Source organism: Melopsittacus undulatus, chromosome 4 (genome assembly GCF_012275295.1).
Source record: "Melopsittacus undulatus isolate bMelUnd1 chromosome 4, bMelUnd1.mat.Z, whole genome shotgun sequence".
Classification (NCBI taxonomy): Eukaryota; Metazoa; Chordata; class Aves; order Psittaciformes; family Psittaculidae; genus Melopsittacus; species Melopsittacus undulatus.
The window spans coordinates 15,256,171-15,280,344 of record NC_047530.1 but is presented as its reverse complement, the minus strand read 5'-3'; the positions used below and the strand labels follow the sequence as shown (position 1 = coordinate 15,280,344).

Sequence of the window (24,174 nt, the reverse complement as noted above, 5' to 3'; positions counted from 1 at the left end):
CAAGCTGCAAGGTCCTACACCTGGGTCGGATGAATCCCAGGCAAAGCTACAGGCTGGGCAAAAAGGAAATTCATGGTAGTCCTGCGGAGAAGGACTTGGGGGTGTTGGTCGATGAGAAAATGAACATGAGCCAGCTGCAGTGTGCACTCACAGCCCAGAAAGCCAACTGTATCCTGGGCTGCATCAAAAGGAGCGTGACCAGCAGGTCAAAGGAGGTGATCCTGCCCCTCTACTCTGCTCTCGGGAGACCTCACCTGGAGTATTGTGTGCAGTTCTGGTGTCCTCAACATAAAAAGGACATGGAACTGTTGGAACAAGTCCAGAGGAGGGCCACGAGGATGATCAGGGGAATGGAGCACCTCCTGTATGAAGACAGGCTGAGAAAGTTGGGGCTGTTCAGCCTGGAGAAGAGAAGGCTGCGGGGAGACCTCATAGCAGCCTTCCAGTATCTGAAGGGGGGCTGTAGGGGTGCTAGGAATGGATTACTCATTAGGGACTGTAGTGACAGGACAAGGGGTAACGGGTTGAAATTTAAACAGCAGAGGTTTAGACTGGATATAAGGAAGAAATTCTTTGCTGTTAAGGTGGTGAGGTACTGGAATGGGTTGCCCAGGGAGGTAGTGAATGCTCCATCCCTGGTAGTGTTCAAGACCAGGTTGGATGAAGCCTTGGGTGATATGGTTTAGTGTGAGGTGTCCCTGCCCATGGCAGGGGGGTTGGAACTGGATGATCTTCAGGTCCTTTCCAATCTTAACTATTCTATGATTCTATGAGTCTATGAAATATTCTGTGATTCTATGATTACAAAAGCAGCAGAAACTTGCTCTCCCCACGAACACCAGAGTGGAGCAGTCCAACAAGAACCACCAATAACCCACCATTCACCACCCATAAATTGCATCCTGAAAGATGTTCTTGCCTCTTCTCCATCCACCCTCACAGTGTGCCTGCCTCAACCTTCCTGTGGCTCAAGTAGACGGGGCTGAGCACAAACTGGACCAACAAAAGAAAAGCCCACTTCTTGCCCCAGATTGGGCAGATTTGCCCATGGACATCTTCCCACACTACTCCAATCAAGTGTCTGCCCCAGAGCAGCAAAACTTCTCCTCGGATGTTCTCCTCATCACCTTCTCCAAACATCTGAAATATCTCAAAATAAGCTTCTCTTAAAAAAATGTGCCCAAGGCAGACAATGTCATGGGAAGTTCCAGTTGAAATAGCTCTAAGTTTGGCTAACTTGTAAACAAGTGAATACAGGTCTTCTAATGGAAAGTGTTGGGCAACATTTACTGTGGGTTTATTGACAGCTTTGCTTGCAGTGATTTAAATGGTTTCATTGCCAGATAGGGGATGCTCAGTGACAAAACATGCCTGTTTACACCTACAGGCACTGAAACAGCAGATCTTGAAATAAAACTCATTTTACAGAAGAATTCCGCATGCAAATTAATGTTGGAACAAAGCGAGAAACAATTTATTCAGATTAAAACCATGCCTTTTAACTACTGGCACCTCAATATGGCAGGTAGCTGCAGTAATTAACCCTACAGCAAAAATAATTTAATTCACAAGGAAAGCAAAACCATCAAGACAGTTGAAAATGACTTTCTGAGAGACCAATAATGAATTAAAATAAAACCCTATCTTTTATATGCATTTCCCCCCAAAGCAGGCCAAGTATTTCCTATTAATCTAATGGAGATGCTCTCTGCCAACATTGACTTTTGGAACGACTAATTATGGACTTTTAAGATGCAAATGCCAAATGAAAATGAAAATTGGCTGGAGCCTTGCCTGATGCAGGGAAAAATCCCTGAGCCAGCAGTGGGAGAGGACCAGCCCAGCAGTATTTTTAAGTATCTGAGAGAAGAAAGAAGAAGACCAGAGCAAAAGGAGGATTATTTTTCCCTTGCCACAAACCTGTGCTGATGGCTTGCTCTGGGGCCTGTGGCTCAGCAGCTCCAGGGCACCATCACTTTCACTCATGCCTTTCTGCTTGCAAGCCCAGAGCCACCAGTGGCACTGACCACACTGCATGACCTTCACTTTTACTTCAGTTAATTTAAGATAAATTAATACAAGTTTACTGAATTCCAAGATATTTATTTTCTTTATTTATTTTTTTAATTATTGCAGCCCTGTTTCCCCTTCATCGCTGCATTTAAAACCAAGATCTTTGGCAGCCAGACACATCTCTCCCGCCTGGCACTGTGCATCACTGTGGCTTTCTCTGCAAGTCCATTTGGGCTGAACTGCTCCCACTTGACCAACTTAATGGTTTTTGCTCCTGCCATTTGCCTTCAGACACCAGACCTCCAGCACCTGTGGGGCAGAGCTGAAAAAACCCTCTGCTTGCAAACCTCCCTGCATCAGTTTGCTGAATGGGGCAAGAGATGTTACTCCATCACTGAGGCTACTGTGTTAGCAATTCTCTTACCAATGCTGCTCTGGTTATGTAAGCCAGACTGGCAAAATACCCCCCCCCCCAGCAATAACAGTTGGGTGATGTTTTTTTTTTTAGCATTACAATCTATAACAACACCCCTAACACAGAGGAACATTAATTAATAAAATACTAGGTTTGCTGGGCTATAAAGCAGGAGTAGAACAGTGGTACTGCCTAGAATACACCTGGAATTTGACATTAGGAACGATTTTCCATTTAACTCCTTTCTTAACAGGGTAAGAAAACCTTTTAGTAACACAATCTGAGTGCTAAAGTGGTCACACTCGGTTTCTGTTTTATTTTATAAAGTCTGGCGTTGCTCTGCTCCCCTATATGCGTGACAGCTTCAGGCATGCATCTGTGCGACTGTGACCGAGTGCTGCAGCCCTGGATCACTCGTGGGATTTATCTGGGGTCTGTTTCTTGCACAGACCTTAAGGAATTAGGCCAGATAGATACTGCTATGTCATCTTCCTCCCCCATCATCTTTTTGACTCTTGCTGACCCCTTCCCTGCAAGCACATCCTCACAAAGCAAGCCCCAGCTCACCAGACCCCGGCGTGATCAGCGGACCCTCCAGCTCAAAGGCGTCGTCTTCACACTGATCATCCAGCTTCTTCTTTTTTTTCTTTGATGGATCTCTGGGTTTCCTCAAAAGGGAGAGCTCTTCCGGATGCCTGATGTCTGGGAAGGAAATGGACCACTTTTACAAAGGGAAGATGGGCAAAAAGGGGGGGGGGAGAGAGTTATCTTTCCTTTAGGAACAACATCCAGTAACGTACAGTATCTCTCTCAGCCGATTTTCCTGCTTTGCAATGGTTAAAAATCAAGTTGAGAACATTTTTCCTGCAAGCCTGTTGGAAAAAAGAACTGTCCTTGGCTAGAGAGGTAACACAGCATTTGGGTAAAACGCAGAATTTCCCAGGGACAGCCACTCAAATAGAAATACAAGCACTGCTAGACCCAGTGACAGAGCATAGCACCATTCACACCCATCAGCATAACCATAAATACAAACACAAACACAAACACAAACAATTCAGCATGTGTATCCCTATTTAGGCACCTAGGTAACAGGCCAGGTACTCTCACTTCCATAAGAGCAATACAAGAATTAAGCCATTCCTTTACTTATAAAACTGGAAACTTTATAGCCTACGCTTAAGACACCCACTTTTTAAAGAGATCACAGAATCATAGAATAGTTTGGGTTGGAAAGCACCTTAAGATCATCAAGTTCCAACTCCCCTGCCATGGGCAGGGACACCTCACACTAAACCATATCACCCAAGGCTTCATCCAACCTGGCCTTGAACACTGACAGGGATGGAACATTCACTACCTCCCTGGGAAACCCATTCCAGCACCTCACCACCCTCACAGTAAAGAATTTCTTCCTTAGATACAATCTAAACCTCTGCTGTTTAAGTTTCAACCCATTACCCCTTGTCCTACCACTACAGTCCCTAATGAAGAGTCCCTCCCCAGCAACCCTATAGGCCCCCTTCAGATACTGGAAGGCTGCTATGAGGTCTCCATGCAGCCTTCTCTTCTCCAGGCTGAACAGCCCCAACTTTCTCAGCCTGTCTTCATACAGGAGGTGCTCCAGTCCCCTGATCATCCTCATGGCCTCCTCTGGACTTGTTCTAACAGTTCCATGTCCTTTTTATGTTGAGGACACCAGAACTGAACACAATACTCCAAGTGAGTTCTCACGAGAGCAGAGTAGAGGGGCAGGATCACCTCCTTCGACCTGCTGGTCACACTTTTTTTGATGCAGCCCAGGATACGGTTGCTTTCTGGGCTGTAAGCGCACACTGAAGCTGGCTCATGTTCATTTTCTCATTGACCAACACCCCCAAGTCCTTCTCCACAGGGCTGCTCTGAATCTCTTCCTTTGGCCAAAGTGTTTCTTTTTCACAGAAAATCTCCCCCATTTCCCTGTCCAGAACCAGCCTGAATAATTTTAAAACCATGTAACTGCAGAGTGTCACAGTGTGTTTGTGGTTTAAGCCATGAGACTATAGGGGGGTAATGAAAGTGAGGATTTTAGGGCCATTTGCCACTGTGGCAGTGTGTTCGCTTCTGCCTGCTGCAGTCACTTCCAAGTAGGAAGGAGTTTTCTGGGAAAGCAGAGCCCACTGTTCATCATACCACTGAAACCACCGAGGGACTGGATGGGAGCCAGGAGCCCCTCACCAGCACTGCAAAGACAAAGAGGGGAGAAAAACCCTCTTCCATTTTACTCTAAACTGTCCTCAGTCGATATGTGGCAACCAACCTGGAAAAGCATCCACCTGGGCATAAAGCCATCCTGCTGCAATGATGAAAGGCTGCAAAAAGGTTGGAGAGCTCTGAAATACAGTTGGGTTGGAAAAAAAGAGATAATGGATCATGCTTGAGCCTGGAAAGAAGTTTCAGAGCTCTCCTCTGCAGCTGGCTTTCCATAGTCAAGCCCCTGTGTTGTTTTTAGCTCTTGTTTATTGCATGTATCACCTGAAAATGCCCAAATGCACAGAGATGTGCAAAGCTTTGCTTTTGGAATGCCCTAAGGAAAGCAGCCCCTGGTCCCATCCCCACTGTACATCGAAGCCTGAACCTATAGCTGCAAGGGAGGCCAGGAGACAAGAGGAAAGGGAGCTGGCTGCGCTGCAGGCAGGCTCTATTTTCCCACCAAGAGGAACGCTGAACAAGACAATAAGTCATTATACTAATGAGCAGAAGTTACAGGGGTCCTATCTCACCACTGCACTGGCAGCAGTGGGAGTTTGCTGCACACTCTCCAGTGCAGGGTTCTAATTAAAACTGGAATTCGCCCCCAGCATGTGACTTGAGCAGGACACATCCCCGCAGCAGATGTGTCTGCCTGCACCAGCATCTTCCTCACTGCAAATAAGCATGGAAACATCAGGCTGGAAGCAAGATCTGCTTCCCTCTCGCCCCATCCAGTGACACACTGTGAGCCCATTAACCAGAACAGACACAACAGCACCCCTGTGATGTTATTTGAAATAACACCCATAACAACCTGTTATTTCAGGTCTGCTTTTCCCATTTCCTCCTCCTCTCCACCCCAACCCTATTTTAAATAACAGCTTGTGCAGCATCACAAACCCTGCCATGCCTGTCCCATCTGGGGATTTGATTTTAGGTGACCTCCAGGGATGGATCCCACTAGCCCCAGAATTCCTGAATCCAGAGATTGGGCACTTCTGGATTTAACCACTACTGATATGGTGGCTGTCTCATCCCAAACCATCATCTAGCACAGCTTTAATTTAAGCTTTATCTTTATTTACATAATTATATTTGTTTATAAGATATTTTTATTTTTGTAAGATTTCATATCACCTTTAACACTGATTTATTGTTACTGCATACACATTATCATACTAAGCCCCGTCCCTGCACCCACTAACCAACCATTAGTTTCAGTGCACAATTTTTTGACCATTTCTAGCAATAAATACCTAGAGTATGAATCCAGATAGCTATTTGCATTCCCATTTATCCCAGCCAGCTTACCTCATGGAGAAAAGATCTGCTGGGACAACCAGAGTCATGCGCAAGGGACGACACGCAGCACAGCCTAAAATGAGGAGTTCCCCTGGTATTTTGCTAGCAAGGTTTAAGCTCTGATGTTTATTTATGGTGCATTAGCAACTGATGCAGCTTCTCAGCTGAAACCATTCAGAGAGGCCAAGAGAAGGGCTCTGGGCCAAGCTTGGCTCCTGAAAGCAATCTCTTGGAGACGGCCCAAAGCTTGACCATCTGATATCAAAGCAATTTTTTATAGTCCCTCAGTTGTTCATGATGCTATCATTGGATTACAAAGGATATGGGGAAGTTTTCGGCAGCTGCTTCAAAACAGCGCATGGCCATAGGGTATGGCAAAGACAGAGGCATTTGTGTGATGCCAGAGCATCCCTGCTCCCCGTTTCCCCTTGATAAGCTGTAGATTTCTCCCAGGCAGCAGTGTGCTGGATGTACCATCATCTCCGAGACTTTACAAGCCCACTGAAGGAATGGAAGGTTGCAGGGGAAATTAAAACCAAAGCCTGCTGTGCTAAAAAGCAGTGAGCAGAACAGCAGCAAGAGCGCGATGTTTGTATTTCCTACCCCAGAATTAGAAGTGAGAAGCATCTTTTCACATTGCAATCTTCCAGTAAAATGCTGGCAAAAACATGTTTGTCGCTGCTCATGATTAATAAGTGTACAAAGGGTCTTATAGCATGTTTTGAATAGAGCCGTGCTTGGCAAACATGGTGTTTAGTTACTGTAGCTGAAGCAGAGCCTATCCCAGGGTGGAAGGGCTTGCAGATGGTAGGGCTCCAATTAATTGGAAACTGGGACAAGGAACTGCTCCCAAGCCCAAGCCCATTTCTTGACCATAAGAGCAAGAATAAGATCCTTAGAATATCCAAGTGATACACAAAAAACATTAAGTCCTTTATACAGGTTTGTGATTTTTACCAAGTCCCAGGGCACCTGGATGAGCCCATCTGGAGCTGTTCACCAGGGGTAAAATATCTCCCTAGGGTTTGACTTCAGCCCAAATCCCCACTTGAAATCCTCTGTTAATTGTTTCATCCACATTTTCAGCTGAAGCCAGGCTGCTCCCAACAAAGGTCACTTAGAAGGGAAAAGGGTCAGCGAAAAGTGGGTAGACCAGAAGTGACCTTCTGAACAAGGCTAATGTGTTGACTCTTCAATTGATGCGTTGGTCGGGGCTGTGTTTGCTTAAAAGAGATTCCTTGCCTGTACACATGAGACAGATGGCACTGGCAACATCTACTAGAATTTACAGTAAATGATCCTTTTAGCATTTCATTTCCATTTATTGTGTGAGTGAAAACCCATCTACCCAGCCTCTTACCAAGCATCCCCAGCGATGCTGGTGGCAGCTGCTAGCAGAGACCACCTGCAACAATATGTGGTGCTCTCTGTATGGAGGTGAGAGCACCAACAAAAAACTGGTCCCAAATCATCTTTCAGCTGTATTCAAGCAAGAACTGTTTGTATTTTGACATCTCCAGCCCACGCTGAACCAGCTGCAGCTGTGCCTGAGCCCTAACTGTTGCAGCTCCATGTTCATGTCCTAGCAGAAGGGTTTTATCAAATTTAGGGGATTTGTTGCCTGGAGATGTGGTACATGCCCCATCCCTGGAAACATTCAAGGTCGGGCTGGACAGGGCTTTGAGCAACCTGATCTAGTCAAAGACGTCCCTGCTCACTGCAGCAGTGGTTGGACTAGGTGACCTTTAAACATCCCTTCCAACCCAAACCATTCTGTGACTCTATGATTCTATCAAGTGAGGGCAATGCACTTTGGCAAGAGGAGCACACATACATGCATTTCATGGGAGGCATTTAAAAAACGGGACTGGCAAGGCAGCTTTCAACCTCCAAAAGAAAATTTTTCAGCTGTTGGATGAAGCCATTTTACTCCCTGACAGCATCTTCTGTCCCATTTGCCAACATGGAGCCTACTTGTGCCTGTGCTGCCTCCCACTGAAAGCAAATCCTTAGCCTTTTTTCCTTGTGTAACCACAGCTCACCCAGACCAGCTGTGCCCATTTATCTCCCACCCAGAGACAAAACAGCAGGGCTGGGGTGAAATCCACCTTCTTCACAGGACATCAAACTGCCTGCACCCAGATAACCAGCTTGAAAAACCCAATCTGCCTTACAGGGTGTAAAATTCACAATTTATGCTCTTTTGCACTAAATCCACCAAGTTAATCTTGCAGCTGCTGCATCTTTAACCATCAAGGTGTACTGTCATGGGAAAGCAGTTGTGGTCAGAGACTGGACTAAAATCCACATGTCTCAGCATGGGAGAAGGGATGAGTTTGCTGCTTTGTTCCTGTCCAAGATGGGGGGTCCCCAGATGCTGCCAAGCTGCAAGCCAAGGGGTCTGGGGCACACAGTGATTTCAGTGCTCTGAGGGATGGGCTCTCCCACAACAAATCAGATTTGTGGTTTTCTTGCATCACCTACATACACAACACGGTGTCACCAAGTGTCTTGAGTATGTATTGACTCCTCCAGAAGTATGAAGACAGGCTGAGAAAGTTGGGGCTGTTCAGCCTGGAGAAGAGAAGGCTGCGTGGAAACCTCATAGCAGCCTTCCAGTATCTGAAGGGGGCCTACAGGGATGATGGGGAGGGACATTGAAGACACTAAGGACTGTAATGATAGGACAAGGGGTAACGGGTTAAAACTTAAACAGGGGAAGTTTAGATTGGATATAAGGAGGAAGTTCTTCACTGTAATGGTGGTGAGGCACTGGAATGGGTTGCCCAGGGAAGCTGTGAATGCTCCATCCCTGGCAGTGTTGAAGGCCAGGCTGGACGAAGCCTTGCGTGATACGGTTTAGTGTGAGGTGTCCCTGCCCATGGCAGGGGGGTTGGAACTTGATGATCTTAAGGTCCTTTCCAACCCTAACTGTTCTATGATTCTATGTTTTTTCCACATGATTTCTGGTTCCCTTAAAAGGCCAGAAGGCTGGTTTGCCTCATTAGCTCTTGAATCATACAAACTCCATAATTTTACTTGTAGCACAGACAGGATTTAGGGGAAATCCTCTCTTTAATGCTGACCCAGCTACCTTCTCTCAAGAAATGTGTTTTGAAGTCAGGTATTTCTGCACTGGATCACCATGGACTCAGAGCAATGACTCATACAAATTACAGCCTTTGTGCATTGCCATGCCAATTCTTAGAAAAATGAGACCTCAAACCCCATTTCAGACTTAAAAAGAGAAAAAAAAAAAAAAGGTATTTGTTTGGAATGAGTGAATTCTGTGGATCATGTTTCACGGTTTAAGTTCACAGAATTAAGTTTCTGACTTATCTTCAACATAAATACACTGAAAGTTCTGCAAAATAGACCAGGAACACACAAACAAAAAAAGGCCAAAAGACTTCGTATAACTTCTGAAGTACCTGGAGAGAAGACTATGGGTGTGCTGGACACTGGCCAGTATCTGATTAATGGTGGAGCAGGTCATCACCCCTTAGCACAGTTACTAGGTTTGTACACCTGCCTACATTCAGAACATTTTGTTACGGGTTCTTCAGCTGCCTAGGTGCTTAAACACTTAGTTGGGTAAAAGCCAAGTTCTCTACTTGCTGCCTGGGGCGATGCAGCTATGTCAGGACATCCCACAAAGCCTCCTGAGATGCCTATCAAGTGCCAAGGCCGCAGACCAAGCTGGGGCTGACCCTGGCAGGGGCTTTCCCAAATTCAGTGTGGAAAAACCCAAGTGCCTGTTGACGTATTGATTTGCCACCAGAGCAACAATCTGCAAAATCACCTGAGAAACAACGTCAGTGGGGTGTGCAGTGGTGGACTGCTGCTTGTAAACACCACCTGTGTGAGTGGTACCCAGAGCCAGAATCAGGCACCATCAGCCAGAAGGGACACAGGAGGAGGAAGAAGAGGCAGGCAGTGATGATGGAGCCAAGTGCTATTGCAAGGCTAATAAAAAAGGCCACTGGAGAGACAGAGTCAACAAATGTTGAATGTCTGGATGTTTTTTTCCACAAGTGGGACGAGATCCCCAGACTCCAGTTATCCGGATGCCTCTCAGAGCACAGACAGCACTTCCAGCCCTGCCCCTGAAGTGTCTGAACTTCAGCTAAAGTCAATTAAATTAAGCACCACAAAACAAGAGAAAAACTCCACTTACACCCCTGCATCAGACCATAAAGAGCAATCAGAACAACCTTAAGGAAGGCAGGGGCACTGGATTTGTCAGCATCTCCTAATGTCTTCAGGATGAAAGGCTATTTAAAGGGTCTCTGTCAACAGCAGAGTAAGGATGAAAAAATCCACTGACTCACGCAGTGACATACAACCTGATGCTACTCAACAGGCAGAACACAGACCAGCCTGGGGAGTGGGGAGAAATGGGAATAACTTCTTCCATTTCAGACACTTTGCAGTGAACTCTCGTTATTTCCCTTACACCAGTTTCTGGTGTTCATCTGGATCCTACACAACTGCATCTGAATACAGGCAAGCAATAAGAGGAAAACAGTGAAATGAAGAAGTTGGCAGCAGTACACTTGGGCCTCGCAATTTAAAAAGCTGAGTACATTGCAATTTGGCCGACACTCTAAATGGTAAGATTTCCTTCCACACCCATCCCCTAGACATATTTAGAAATAGCTGCACTTCTGCCAAACCTCTCTGCTCATGGCAGCAAAACACAGCAAACCCTTCCCTCGATTTTCACTGAGTCTGTCTCCATGCCAGGATGCAAACGCCATCTCCAAGCATCTTTGTGGTGCTACTGAGCATCCAGAGACTGTATCATGAGATGCTGTTGTCACCCCACAAATACCCCCCTGAGACACTCACACACACCTACCAGGACTCTGTTTCAGCTCTATTATTTTAGGAAAACTGCTACTTTATTTACCAGCGAGGGTGTGAAGGAAGACAAAACATTCTGAAGAGGTTCACAATGGTCCAGACTCCCAGAAAGGAACCGTGCCTGGGCTGTGGCTCCATGTGTTAATGGGCATGGGCAAAGCCCTGGGAACTCTGAGCATCTCAGGCTACCAAAGGGTTCCAGCTCTGGGGAAAAAAAATAATAAAAAAAAAATAGAGAAAAAAAAGTGGCTTTTAATAGAAGTTTTTTTGGCAACTGAGGGCGTGGAAATACTACAAATACTTCAGAAGTCAGAGGACATTCTGTACTGGAGTGGAGACCGTTTATAAAGAAAAAAAAAGGTAGGGTCATATGCAGCATCCAGACTGCTGGACGGTGTCGCCTTGCTCAGGCTGGGCTTGCATCATGTCCTCTCAAATGCCATCTCTGTCACCTCATCTCAGGTTGCATCCAGTGGCGGGAGGGTGAAGCAAGGAAGATTGGCTTTTGCCTTCCCATCAGTCACGCAGTCCTGGGCACCTTGCTATTTTGGGGCAGAAGAGGTGAGGGGAAGTAGCCCACTGACCCCATGGGACTCTCCACATCCCATCCCTCATCCCCCAGCCCTGCAAGCTCCACGGGGTGGGACCACCCTTAACCTATGCAAAAGTGGTCCCAATTTCTCAGTGTCCCTTGCCCCAAGGGAGCTGGGGACTGGAGTAAGATGGGATGCAGGCACGGAAACTTTTGCTGCTCAGCACAGGACGCTCTCCAGACTTCATTTTCCAAATCAGGTATTAACTCACAGGATGCTGTGAGGATTATGAGGCAGGAGCTGGGTGTGATGCCCTCCCAGCCCTCGGGGGAAAAAAACAAATGACCTGAAGGGAATTTCTTCATCTTGCACAGCCCCAGGGTGGGTAAGGGAGGGAGTAGTCATGAATTCTGGAGCGTTTCCTCCCAGAGCTGCCTCCTCCCAGCTCTGGCACCACATCCTCCCCCTGGTGCTCCCAGCTCCAACCAGCATCAACTGGAATGATCCCTGCTCCTCTGCTCAGGCTGGAGGGCAGCACAGGTCCCGTATCTTCACAGCCAGAAGAGGAGGAGAAGGATGCAAGCTTTCAAGCCATCACAGCATCTCCCCTTGCCCTGCAGCTCTGCAACATACGCTGTTTCCCCATGAGAAGCAACATCACTGGGGCAGGAAACGCCGAGGCATGGGAAAAAACCTTCACACTTGCATCTTGCTGTTTGCTCTTCCTCTCCCACGTGCCCACACAGCAGCAACAGATCCTGCCTGGAGTCCCCCACTGCTCCCAGCACACATGGAAAAATACACAGGCAGCAGCAGGAGAAGGAGGATGCTGTCAGGAAGCAGCTTAAGGGCATAAGCAAATGCAAGGCGTCCGCTGTCCTGGACTCAAACGAAGCCATTGTGGAAGAAAAGAGGATTCTTCTGTTCATTGTTAAGTAAGAAGATGGGTTAGCAGGAGTCTGCAACACTCCTTCCCAAATCCTGCTTTCCAATGAGGATATTCCTGCCCACACCAATGAAATGGAGCTTATATATTTGATAGGCTGTCCACTAGGAGGAAGAGGGCACGCAGGACACCGCAGGCAGCCCCCATCCCAACCTCCGTGCCCTGCTGCCGGACAGGCAGGCAGCACAAATCCACACTGCTTCAGGAAAAAAAAAGAGAAAGTGAAGTTTTACTTTCTCTTCCTCTGGTCTTTAATTGCAGATCAAAGCTGGCCCTTCAGGCTGGAGCCGCCTGCCAGCAGCCGCTCCCGGGCAGGCTTCCAGGCCACCCTTGGGGTGAGGGCTGCCCATCCCATCCACCGCCCTGCTCCTCTTCTCCTGCCTACTCCTACCGCAGGCAGGGTCAATCCGTGCTGTTAACCCTCCTGACCGGTTGCTGTGGGAATTGAGGGGCTGCAATTCAGCGACTGGGAATGAGATTGTGCTTTCTTCCAGCTTCACACGACCTCCAAGAAAGCGAGGGATGTGCGTGCGGCACCAGCATCTTCCCACACCACCTCCGGGCTGGCCCCCAGGAGCTGCAGCCCGGCCAGAAGCAAGAGCTGCCCTTTGCAGTAACTTCAGTCTGCACAAGAACAGAGCCTCTGCTTTAAAAGGCAACCACACACTGCAGTGCTGTCAGCTCTAGGTACAGTTTAAAAGGAATATAAGAAAAGGCATGACCCTAAATAATTCACCCAAGTATGCTCCTCCTTGTGTATAGAGGATTTTATAAATGCAACCAGCTAGAGTGCTGGCAACATGAGGAATTACTTAAATTACTCATTAATCATGCCATATGCTAAAACTACTGAAGTGTGTAATTAAATGCTTTGAGGGCGCAGACTCCAAACAGTTATAGCCAAAATATAAGCCACTCACAAGCAGTTTGTCAGCTGGACATTGGTCCAGGCCATACCAGACCCTAACTTTAGACATCAATGGATTTGCAGACAAGAGCTATGCTGTTAGAGCAATGACTACTTCTTTCCCCTTCTACTTCAAAATATCTACTCATTTTTCCTCTTAGCATGATTAATACAGAGTATGAGTGCTCTCTGCAGTCATCCCGTGCAGAGATGCTGTGGAGGGCAAGAAAAGATAATGGAGAAAAATGGCACAGAATAAATACTAACCTGGGGAGAAAAAAAGAGGGAAATGGGTCAGGAAAGTGTTAGAGCACAGACTGCAAGACTCCAAGAGAAGGCTATGTTGAGAAAAAAGAAAACACGAGCTCCCCAAGCCAGGATGACTCCACCACCCTAGAGCCGCTCTAATTCTTGTCAAGCTGCAGCGAGCACCACGGTGCAGGCAGATATCCCCAACACCTTCCAGGAATGAAATGCCCTGTGCAAATTCAGCCTGACAACCCTGGGATGATTCTGCATGGTAGAAAGCAGCAGCCCCTCTTGCCTTGCAAGCACATGACCTCCCGGCTGAGATTAGCCTCACCTCTATTGTCAGTGCTCGGCTCCAGGACCTGGTGCTTGAGGACGTGTCTGACCCACAGTACACGGCCAAGGTCACACACGGAGGAAGGACAGGCACTACATGACTGGGATCTGTATAGAGCAGTTCGGTGTTTGCCCCAAGGAGATCCTGGATCAAATACACACATATATGTATACATATGATATGTACATATATATATATGTGCATATATATGATCCAAGACCATATATATATGTGTATATAGGAACCAAAACTCTTTGGGTCAAACATCAAACCTGGTATATATATTGTATGTCTTCCCATTGTGAAGCTCTTCCCTAGACCACAGAGGCATTTGGACACCTACTTATATAAATATATAATATACAGGTGTATATTTAATAAAGTATATATGTTAAAATAGATTAGATATTCTATTCTATATAAACAGTGGTATTTGGACACCTATGTAACATACAGGTGTCCAAATACCTCTGAGGTGCAGGGAAGAGTATTCTAGCCTCTCCAGTTCCAGCACTGCTGACTCCCTCATCCCAATCCCATCTTCCCTCTGGCCTTTAGGCCAACGTGGCCGTCTTCCCCACAGCTCCACTGAATATCTGGCTCCCAGTAAAAACAAAGACTAAGGCTAAACAAGATTTAATCGCTGTATTTGGCCATGTAGATTCTGCCTGTCCTCAAACTGCTCATGCTGGCAAAAGTCACTAAAAGAAGAGTAAAGATTCTAGGAAAAATCCCTCTTTCCCCAAAATGGGGAACATTTTCTTCAGTACGTCAGACACCATGGAAGGAAAGTCAGAATCACCCTCGGCAGATGTCATTCCCGCTCTGCTGTAGAAAGCTCCTACCACAGCAGGGCTTAGTGGCTTTTTCCCCTTCCACATCTTTAAATATTAGCATTTTTCTGCTGTTTGTTCATAAATAAACTGAGAGCCTGGGCATTGAATAAATAGCTGCTTCAGGCCCATGTAAGGTTGTGACTGCTTGGCAGCATCAGTGAAAGATCTTGTTATACAATTAACTGTATCAGAACTTCCTGACGTGAGTCATTGCTAGGAAGATGCATCAGCATCAGGCAGACGCCTGTGACTTCTCTGTCTGGCATGACATTAAAAATGGCAATGGGAGACACAGGGGAAGCAAAATCTACCGGGAAATAATGCTGGCTAAGCCTTTTCTATTTTAAGGAGAAATTGCCCAATATTTATATTACCCCCCCCCCAGTAGAATGAAACAGGAAAGCAATAGCAAAGATTTGTAATCAGCTATATATACTGACCTAACCACAGATGTGCCCAAGGCCACGCCATAACACTGCACATATGGTTGAGCTCTTGCCACCTCACAAAACAACTGGGTCAGCCAAGAGTAACCCTAGCTGCTTTTTGAGAGCAGAAATAGATTTACTACAGCCGAGGTCAGGTTGCAGGCTCCTTGCGGAGGGGAGCAAGCAGGAAGGACACCGGTACAGAGCCTACAGCGAGTGCTTATTTGAGTTCCTTGGACTGCAGTTGCTATCTCCTGGGTTTCTGGGTGGAAAGAAGCACCATCTTTTGGGATGACAAATTCTGGGATGAGAAGCTGGGTACAAAGTGATGCGCAAGAGCTGCAGCTGAGGACAAACCTTGTGTACCTGGCAGGAAATCATTCACCCTTTCTTCTGGGCTTCTCAACAAGGGAAAGAAGCATGAAGGGGAGGGTTCGGGAGGAGCAAGGGGGACTCGGTGCCTTCCTTCCACCAGACAGTTTTACAGTGAAGCATCATCACTTAATCTAATATGATTTTCCACTGGAAGAGAAGCCACGGAGCTGGCAGGTTTCCTATTTCAGGGTTTGTTTTTCATCTAGCACGTAAATTTGCAGGAAAAAAAATTATGACCCAACACCAGCAGCTTTACAGAAAGCAGGGCTGCTACCACCTCACCTAAGAGAAAACCAAGAACAGCCTCACCACAAAACAGAAATCAGCACAGAAAATCTATTTCTTCTTACGTTTCCAGTACAATTGGTCTCATTGTTTAAGTATTTCCACTTGAAAGGTTAGATCTGCAAGGGGAAAAGAGTGGATATTGGAGCTGCTTGATGCCCAAGCGATTGTTGGCTGTTTAAAGCAACAAATTACCAGTGAATTAGTAAATTTATGAGTACATGCACCAAAGTAGAGGCAGGAGCCAAACCAAATGACAACCTCCCCACCAGTGGCTCTCAGCATTTGCTACTTACTGAACGTTTTGCAGATGTCAGAAACCGCCTTGAAGACCCTGTCTGAGAAGTTGACTTTCACCTTGACATACTTCATGTTGGGCAGCTGCAGGCGAAGCAGCTTGTGCTGAGGTGTGAACTGGAGCTTGGCATCAGCCTGTATCCCGTATTTGTCCAACGTCCAGTGCGTTTTAAGGAGCCAAGTTTTCTTCTTTTCCCACCACAGTGCGTGATCTGACCAGTCTTTCTTGACATCTAGAACAAAGAAGCCATTCCACCAGTCAAAAACAGGACTAGAATTAGCATTCAAAAGACAAAAGCAAAAGTTTAAATGCATTTAACTGTGAAGTGACTATTGATCCAAAAGTGCTGACAGCCCTTTTCAGATACAAATAATTGCTTCTACTCAATAGCATCTAAAGCCAGCTCAGAGATAAAAATAGGAAAGAACTCAAGAGGAATAAGGATGCAACACAATGTGTCCACACATCACTCAGCCCAACAGCAATGAGGCTGGAGTATGAATCTGGGGAGCCATGAACGACCCGACACCTTCCTCATCCCCATCATGTAGAACACATGCTACCCCAAACATGAGTTCAGCTCCTTGGGCACACATGGAAAGCAGAACTAGAAAGAGGCTTGCAAGAAGAATTAAACAGAAACACCGTGTCTTCTCCAGGTCTTTCAGTTCCTACAAACAAAACTGGAAAATTCCCAGATGAAACTAAAATTTACTTCTCAAAGGAACAAGAGTGCAAAATCCAACAGCCATGTCTCCTTCCAGTAGGGACATAACCATGGGGTCTTTGAAGATCATGTCCAAGTTGGGATGCATTTGGGGAACCAAAGCATGGTGAGAACTCCAAGAAAGAGCAACTGTTATTATTTTCTCTAACATCTGGAGTATTTAACACCCACCCTGTTCTCACCAAAGCCCCTGCCTCTCCTGCAGAGCATTTCCTAGTCTAACCACCACCAAACATGGTGGGACAATGTTCCCCACCACACAGAGGAAAGGGAAGGAGAGGTATGGGGAATGATCCAGACGCTGCAGCTGCATTTTGCAAAGCTCTGCTTTGCTTAAACCCTCCATCTCCAAAGATACTGACAAGGGGCAGTTTCAAAGGACAAACCAAATGTTTCCACGGGATGTCATCTGGGCAAGCACACGGGAACCTCAACAGATTGCAGGACAAGTTACAGGAGCAGTGGAAGGTGTTCCTGCCCATGGCAATGGGGTTGGATGTAGATGATCTTGAAGGTCCCTTCCAACCCAAACCATTCTGTGATTCTATGATACCATGAACAGAATTATCAGTAAGTTTTGATCTTATGGACTTTGTATGAGGATTATTTTAATTTTAATAATAAAATAGAAGCTTGAATGCAAAACAGTTCCCCAGTTAAAGAAAGCATTGGTTATATAGTAATTCAGTTTCAGCTCCAGATTCTCCTGTGATCCTGGATTCCCAATATGAAACACCACTTTTCCCCAAATTAAAACTGCCAGATAACATTCACTGGAACTGCTTCTTTCTCCATCCTCTGGTAGCGATGTTCATGCATCTCAGGGCACTGGCCCGAAAGCAAGTGGCCAAGCCAGCAGTCCAGGGACAAAGTCCCAGCAGAAACACCACCCAAGAGGCTGAAGGTACTGAGGAACACACTCCAGGACTAACATCTTTAAGATTATTCCCCATAAGCCACGTCTGAAATTACAACTGAGATATGAACAGTGTGACAAACTAACTTTTTCCTGTCTCAGTCTGGAAACAGGATCTGGAGCTCAGTGTTACTGAGAAAACCCGGCAGAAGCTGGTCTAATAGCAGAATCACGCAGCCAGAAAGTAGAAATGTTCAGCTAGACTTTTCAACAGCTTTGTACTATCAAATTAAACAAAACCAAATATAGAAAAGCATGCAAACTTGCACAAGCCTTGGCTATGCTTAAAAAAATCTGAGAAATCATTACAATGGATTCTGTAATGAAGTCCAACTTATGCCCTACTAACAGCTGAACAAATTGGCACTAAAATGTACAAACTGGCACTCTGGGGGGAGGAAAAATAAAGGCATTTTGAATCACTAACATCTATGCCTAACAGAAGGGGGTTTGGTGCATGCTGCAGGTTAACCTTTCAGGCTACAGCACAAATGCACACAGCATCGTCTTTTGGCCTGAGAGCAATTAACACTTTGAATTAACAGTGAGATGTTGGCTATAGCCAGAAAGGTAAAAGTCTATGGCTTGCCCCATGGGGTGGGTTTTATATATATATATATATATATATATATATATATGTATATATGAAGCTATATGTATTATATATTATTATATATAATATATATTCATATATAAGTTATATATTCTAGTTTATATATATATTTATAAGAGAGCTTAGCAAATGTTTAGAAGCTGACTTGTGAGGTTAACATGTTGACAAGAAACCTTTGGTGCTCTGCAAAGCAGTGGTGTGACCCAGGGCTTGGAACAACCCTTGCATGCCAGGGAATGCCAATGCCTGGTTAAATCTGATCAAAGGTTTATAAATCTTCACCAGGGTCCCAGTTCACGAGTTACTGATTTGCTGGGGCTGCAGCATTATGACAAGGCTTATTATTTTGACTCAGTCTTTTCCCATTTACTATTGTCAGTCATAGGACTGGTCATTTCTTAGTTACCAGAACACAGGTCAGTCTCTGAGCATTGCAAACTCATTTAAGAGATCACAGGCCTTGAACTCAAAACATTACTACAGGTCCAAAGCTACAGTGCAAACCTCAGCAGATGTGTTTGCAGATCCAGAGCTCCTCTGAGCTTCTAAAAGCAACTTGCACATCCCTGATCTGCTGTTTCCAGCTGTGAAGTCTACCAGTTCCATAGCAGTGCTGCTATACAAAGAAGTAGAAATGTTCAGAGTTGCCAAGTATTCATCAGCATCTCAATCAAAGCAAATAGCAAAAGAAACAGGCTTGTTCAGCGGGGTTGGAAAATCCACCTGTATTAGTCTAAATCAGGCTGATTCCTGCCTATGGCACAGCGGGGCAAAAGAAACACCAGAACCACCGGGATTCAGGCATCCTCAGTGCAACAAAAAATGATCCTCCCTCTATGGTTATCTTGGGCGAAGGAGAGCAAAGAGGGATCCTGAACATGAGCTGCACACATTTGCTATGGTCACAGCAAGTCATTGCTACTGATGCTGCCCTTCCAGTCAAGAAACCTTCCAGGTGAAGGCTGCAGAGATGTGGAGGCTGGAGCCATCAGCATCAGCTGGAGGACGGTGGGGGACTGGGAGTTCCAGAAGCCCAACCCCAGCAGCAGCACCCACGGGAAAGGGAAGCACAGCGCTTCCTTCCCAGCATCAAAAATAATCACTGCTCCCAGCTTCCTCCACCTCCCAGTGCAGCCTGAACCAAAACCTCAGCTGCTGGAGCCTGGGAGAGCTGGGGGATCTGGCTGCATTTGTGTTTTTGGAGGAAGAACCTGGTTTTGCATTTGCCTCCCAAAACTGTGTCAGGAGCCACAGATGTGGCACTAGTGATGCTGAGGAAATGTTGTACAGCAAAACCCTCTGAGCGAGCTTGATGTTCACCTTGAAAAGCTGTTCAGACAGTCCTGCAGATGCAAGAGGCATCTTAAATCACCCACCCAGCTGCAGAGACCTCTGCAAGAACAGAACATTCTGAGAAGAGGTGAAAGGCTGCTCAATAAAGTGTTTTAAACTTTAAACATCCTTAGCTTTCAATTCATGCCAGTGCCTCACTGCAGTCACATCACACCAGCTTGTCCAGCATAATTACAACTGCAGGTTTTTATTCCCACAGCTACCACTAAATTCACATCCAGAATTCATGTAGCAGAAAATAAAGCCTTAATTGAGATGCACACAAAGTGTATTTTAATTCTGGGCTTGCCATGGCACTGATACACACATACACAACTACCATTTAAGAAACAAAGACAATTTTTGGCAAAGTGCAAAGAAGCCCATCCGCTCTGCCTGATGGCCCATTTATCCCAGGAGCTGGCTGCTTCAAACACTTTCCCTCTGCCTATCCATGGATTTTTAAAGTCCCTTTTCTGCTCCACTTCTGCAGCAGCTCCTGAACCTCCTTTCTTCAGAAGCATTACTGTCACTTGGCAGGCTCTCTGTGCAAGCTTACGACTCACTAGCAATAGTATACAAGTCTCCAGTGTTACATAAACACTGTATTTGCCTTGTTATTTCGGGATATCCCTTATTGCAGATGGGCTCTCCTTCCATGCACCACTCAGGACAATAGAGCCCTGATACAACTAAATAAACATCTTTTTATTCCACCCCTCCCCAGCATACGGTTAAACCTCACTAGACTGATATCTGGAGACCAGGAAAGTTCAGTAGTGGTGGTCTCTTATCTCTTTAGATATCACCTGTGGGGTAGCACCAGATCCGCTTTCACACACACATCCCTGATTTAATTCATAGGACAGCAAAGAGCCTACCAATGCCCTCATCACCTTAACACTGGAGGCAGATTACTAAAAAGCTCCAACATCAACCAGAGTAGGTACGTAGGGAACTCCTACAAGTCTGTCTAGTTTGCATCATGGTTTTTTGTTTGAGTTTTGGAAACAAAGGCTGGCAGCTGAAGCTGGTTTCCCTGGAATACTGTTTACCTTAGGAGGGTCAGCAGATACAACCAAAGCAAAGCTTTGAGTTCATTTCTTAATTATAAGTGATGGCTTTTAGAAGAATGGGTTCAAGTCTTCAACTCCCCCACAGGAGCAATATGAAAGAACCATCCTCCTCCAGTACAAAGCACAGCAGAATTAAAGCCCATCCATCTCACTGGTTATTTTTCCATAGAGGCTGAATTAGCACAACAGCTCTCCCAGTCCTGGCTCTTCCCAGGGGTGATTGTGCACCGGGAGTGCTTTTAATGAGGATTATTGCTGCTCTGAACTAGTCACATTTGGGCAGCTGAGGCAGGAAAACGCCTTTCAATTACCCACACAATACCTCATATTGCTCCATATATATAAAGTATATATGCAGGTATAAAATCTATTATGCATATAAACACACACATATACACACAGCATATATATATAAACATATGCATACATAATATGTACACACATATGTACTTACATGAAATATATATATGTGTGTCACACAAACACACACGTTTATAAACACACATACATACATAAAAATGCTACATATATAAGGCACAGTGCAAGGACTGAAGCAGCTCACAAGCCAAGCATTGCTTCTTGCATAAACTGATTTTTGTACTTGGTAATCTACAGAGAAAACACGCGACCAACCAACCAACCAACTTTACAGCTTTTCAATTACTTTGGTGCAGGTGGGTTGAAATTCCTCAAGGGTTCTTAAAAGGATGGAAGAAAGAAGTAAGTGGGTTGCATTTATTTTCTTCAAATTAATATGCAATACACATTTTATTGAAAAGAATACAGACGTGGACGACACATTTAAAACCCTGACTGCAGGCAGCAGACAGCTCAAGAGGCAGCTGGGGGAATAAAGTACCTTTAAGCTCAAATACCTGCTGATAACGCATTAATCCAGCACTCACAAGCCCCAAGGAGCGGTTAGGGCTCTCCAAGCTAGAGGCTGGGTGTTGGCTGGTTACACACCCCTCTGGGGAAGCCAGCAGGGAGGAAAAACTCCTTGAAAAGAGATCTCCAGCAATAAATAGCTGGGGAGTGCCTTGTGTGTCCTGGGCGAGCTCCCCAGGAGGGGATGCATCCTCCCCTCCACCTCCTGTCCTCTTGGGATGCATGGAAAGCAAGGCCAAAATATTCTAAAATTTGAAAAGGAGAGCAATTTAAGATACAATTAAAAAAGGAGAAAAAATGCCCCCAGACAAACCACCAAAAGTCACTGCACATGTGTGGCTTTGGTAGGTTTCCCTTTCCCATGTACTACCAGTGGTGTGTGTCAATGAGGTCTGAAGGTGTATGCATCTTCACATCACTTAATAAATCAGAGAATATTGCAAATGCTCCCGAAACATTCAGAAGTACCCCAAAATCGCTAATCTGGTGCATGCAGCAGGACAGAGGTGCTGGCACAATACAAGAATAAAGCAGTGTTTTATAGCGAAGAGTGCTGCTGAAGGTACCACTCCAGTCAGCACCTACTCTCATGGTCATGAATATGTACTTTTCAGAAACTGCTAATCCAACCATTAAATACTGCTGCATTTCCTTCTCCCACCTGCAGAAGCTGGTGCGGGGACCAGCTCCTGCATCTCAGTGGATTGGATCCAGACCCATGCAGTTTGCTGGGAATGGCTGCAAGATCATCACTTGCTTTTGAAGCATCCTCCCAACCAGTGCAGGGATTGGAATTTCATGAGATAGATGTGCTCAGGCTGCTCTGCAACTCTAAAATGCCAGTGTGGTGACCAGCTCATCTTGGGCTAACATCGCTGCAATCAAAAGTAAGGCAAAAAAAACCCAAACAAAACAGATTTCTTTAAATACATATTTATACTTTTATATATTTAAATGGATCTATAAATACATACTTAGCTGTGTGTTTATGTATTTTATGGATGTATATACACACACACACAGAGGTATATCTATATAGCTGAACACACTGGTCCTATGGGGAGGTATGGGATATAGCCTTCTTGCTGCTCACACTGACCTCTTTAAACTCAGATTCCTTTAAACATACCAAAGCCACTCCTTCCAGGGCAATTATGGAAAAAAAATAAAGATGGAGCTGTTTTAAATTATCTTGAGTCCAACAAAAATGCTGATGTGTTTTGCTGGGTGATACAGTCACTGTCTTGGGACAGAATCTATTTTTTAGTGCGGATTTGAGTATGATTTGATTTGGGGCATGGTGTGCACTGAAGTAGATGCCTCTCCAACCCCCAGTGGGGATTTAATTGGAGAGCAAAGTTCAGAATGGAACAAAAAATCCTTCCAGCCACTGGTCACAACACTTGAAAAATTATACTTAGAAACATGGAGATAAACATCCTAGAAAATTATTATCAGACTGCTGTAATAAAGCTGTAGCCACAACAATCTGATGCACTTGGTATTAATGAGACTTAATAGGGGGTTTTAGTCACATGCCTCATATTTGACACGTGCTATGAAAGATACAGCATACAGCAGACGCACTGCAACAACTGCCTGCAGAACGGCTTTTGCCCATAGTTAAATACAAAGTGGTACCTCACATTCTCCAGCATCTACCACCATGGGCCACTATTTTATCCTACTTTGTGTTCAGGAGAACAAACATGAAGGAGAACATCTACGCGCCCAAGGAGGTGTCCAAAACAGGGTGAGCCTGTGCTGGAATTTAAGCTTAAGAAGAACATTTCTTGCATGAAAAACAGTTTGATTTATTAAATAAATAAATAAATAAATATGGACAAAAGCAGCCTTGTTCCCATTGCTGTGATTCCTGTGAGCGCAACCCAGGGCAGGCAGGAGCGCTCCCTCTCTTCCCGGCGTGCCAGGGTACACACTCATGGTTCACCACCATGAAATCCTGACGTCAAAGCACACTGTGCAGTCGCAGAGTGCCATTCAAGAGCAATGAAAAAAACATGAAGGACACTGAGTACATCAGGACACAGCACTGAATGAAGATGTTAAATGTGTTCTTGCTCAGAAAAATTATAGAGCATCTTCTGCAAATGAGGGAACGTGTTGCTGCACTGCTGGAAAAAGAAGAGTCCTTTTGTCCTGGGTTCAGCAGTAGCAGTAATTTTTTCTCCTTAGTAGCTGGTGCGCTGCTGTGTTTTTGACTTTCGGCCTGGGAACAGTGCTGATAACAGCGATGTTTTTAGTTACTGCTCCAGTGTTTAGACTGACCAAGGACTTTGTGAGTCTCATGCTCTGCCAGGGAGGAGGGGAAGCCTGGAGGAAGCAGAGACAGGACACCTGACCCAAGCTAGCCAAAGAGGTATTCCATACAACAGCACATCATGCCCAGGATGTAACTGAGAGTTACCCAGAAGGGCTAGTGCACTGCAGGGTTGGACTAGGTATTGGTTGGTGCTCGGTCGGGTGGGGTGGGGTGAGTGGTTGTATTCTCTTCCCTTGTTACTTCCCTTATCATTGTTATTATTGGTGGTAGCAGTAGTGGTTTGTGTTATACCTTAGTTACTGGACTGTTCTTATCT

At 45.5% G+C, this 24,174-nt stretch overlaps 1 protein-coding gene across 2 annotated transcripts in view; it reads right to left on the bottom strand.

Moving 5' to 3' along the window:
• FERMT2 (FERM domain containing kindlin 2) overlaps positions 1–24,174 on the bottom strand; it is a 54,375-nt gene that overhangs the window by 18,059 nt on the left and 12,142 nt on the right. For both annotated transcript variants that reach the window (XM_034061916.1, XM_034061917.1), the window contains exons 3-4: positions 16,021–16,254; positions 2,996–3,130 (exon numbers count right to left, since the gene is read on the bottom strand). In XM_034061916.1, coding sequence (XP_033917807.1) covers positions 2,996–3,130; positions 16,021–16,254 — 369 coding nt within the window. The remainder of the gene's footprint in view (positions 1–2,995; positions 3,131–16,020; positions 16,255–24,174) is intronic.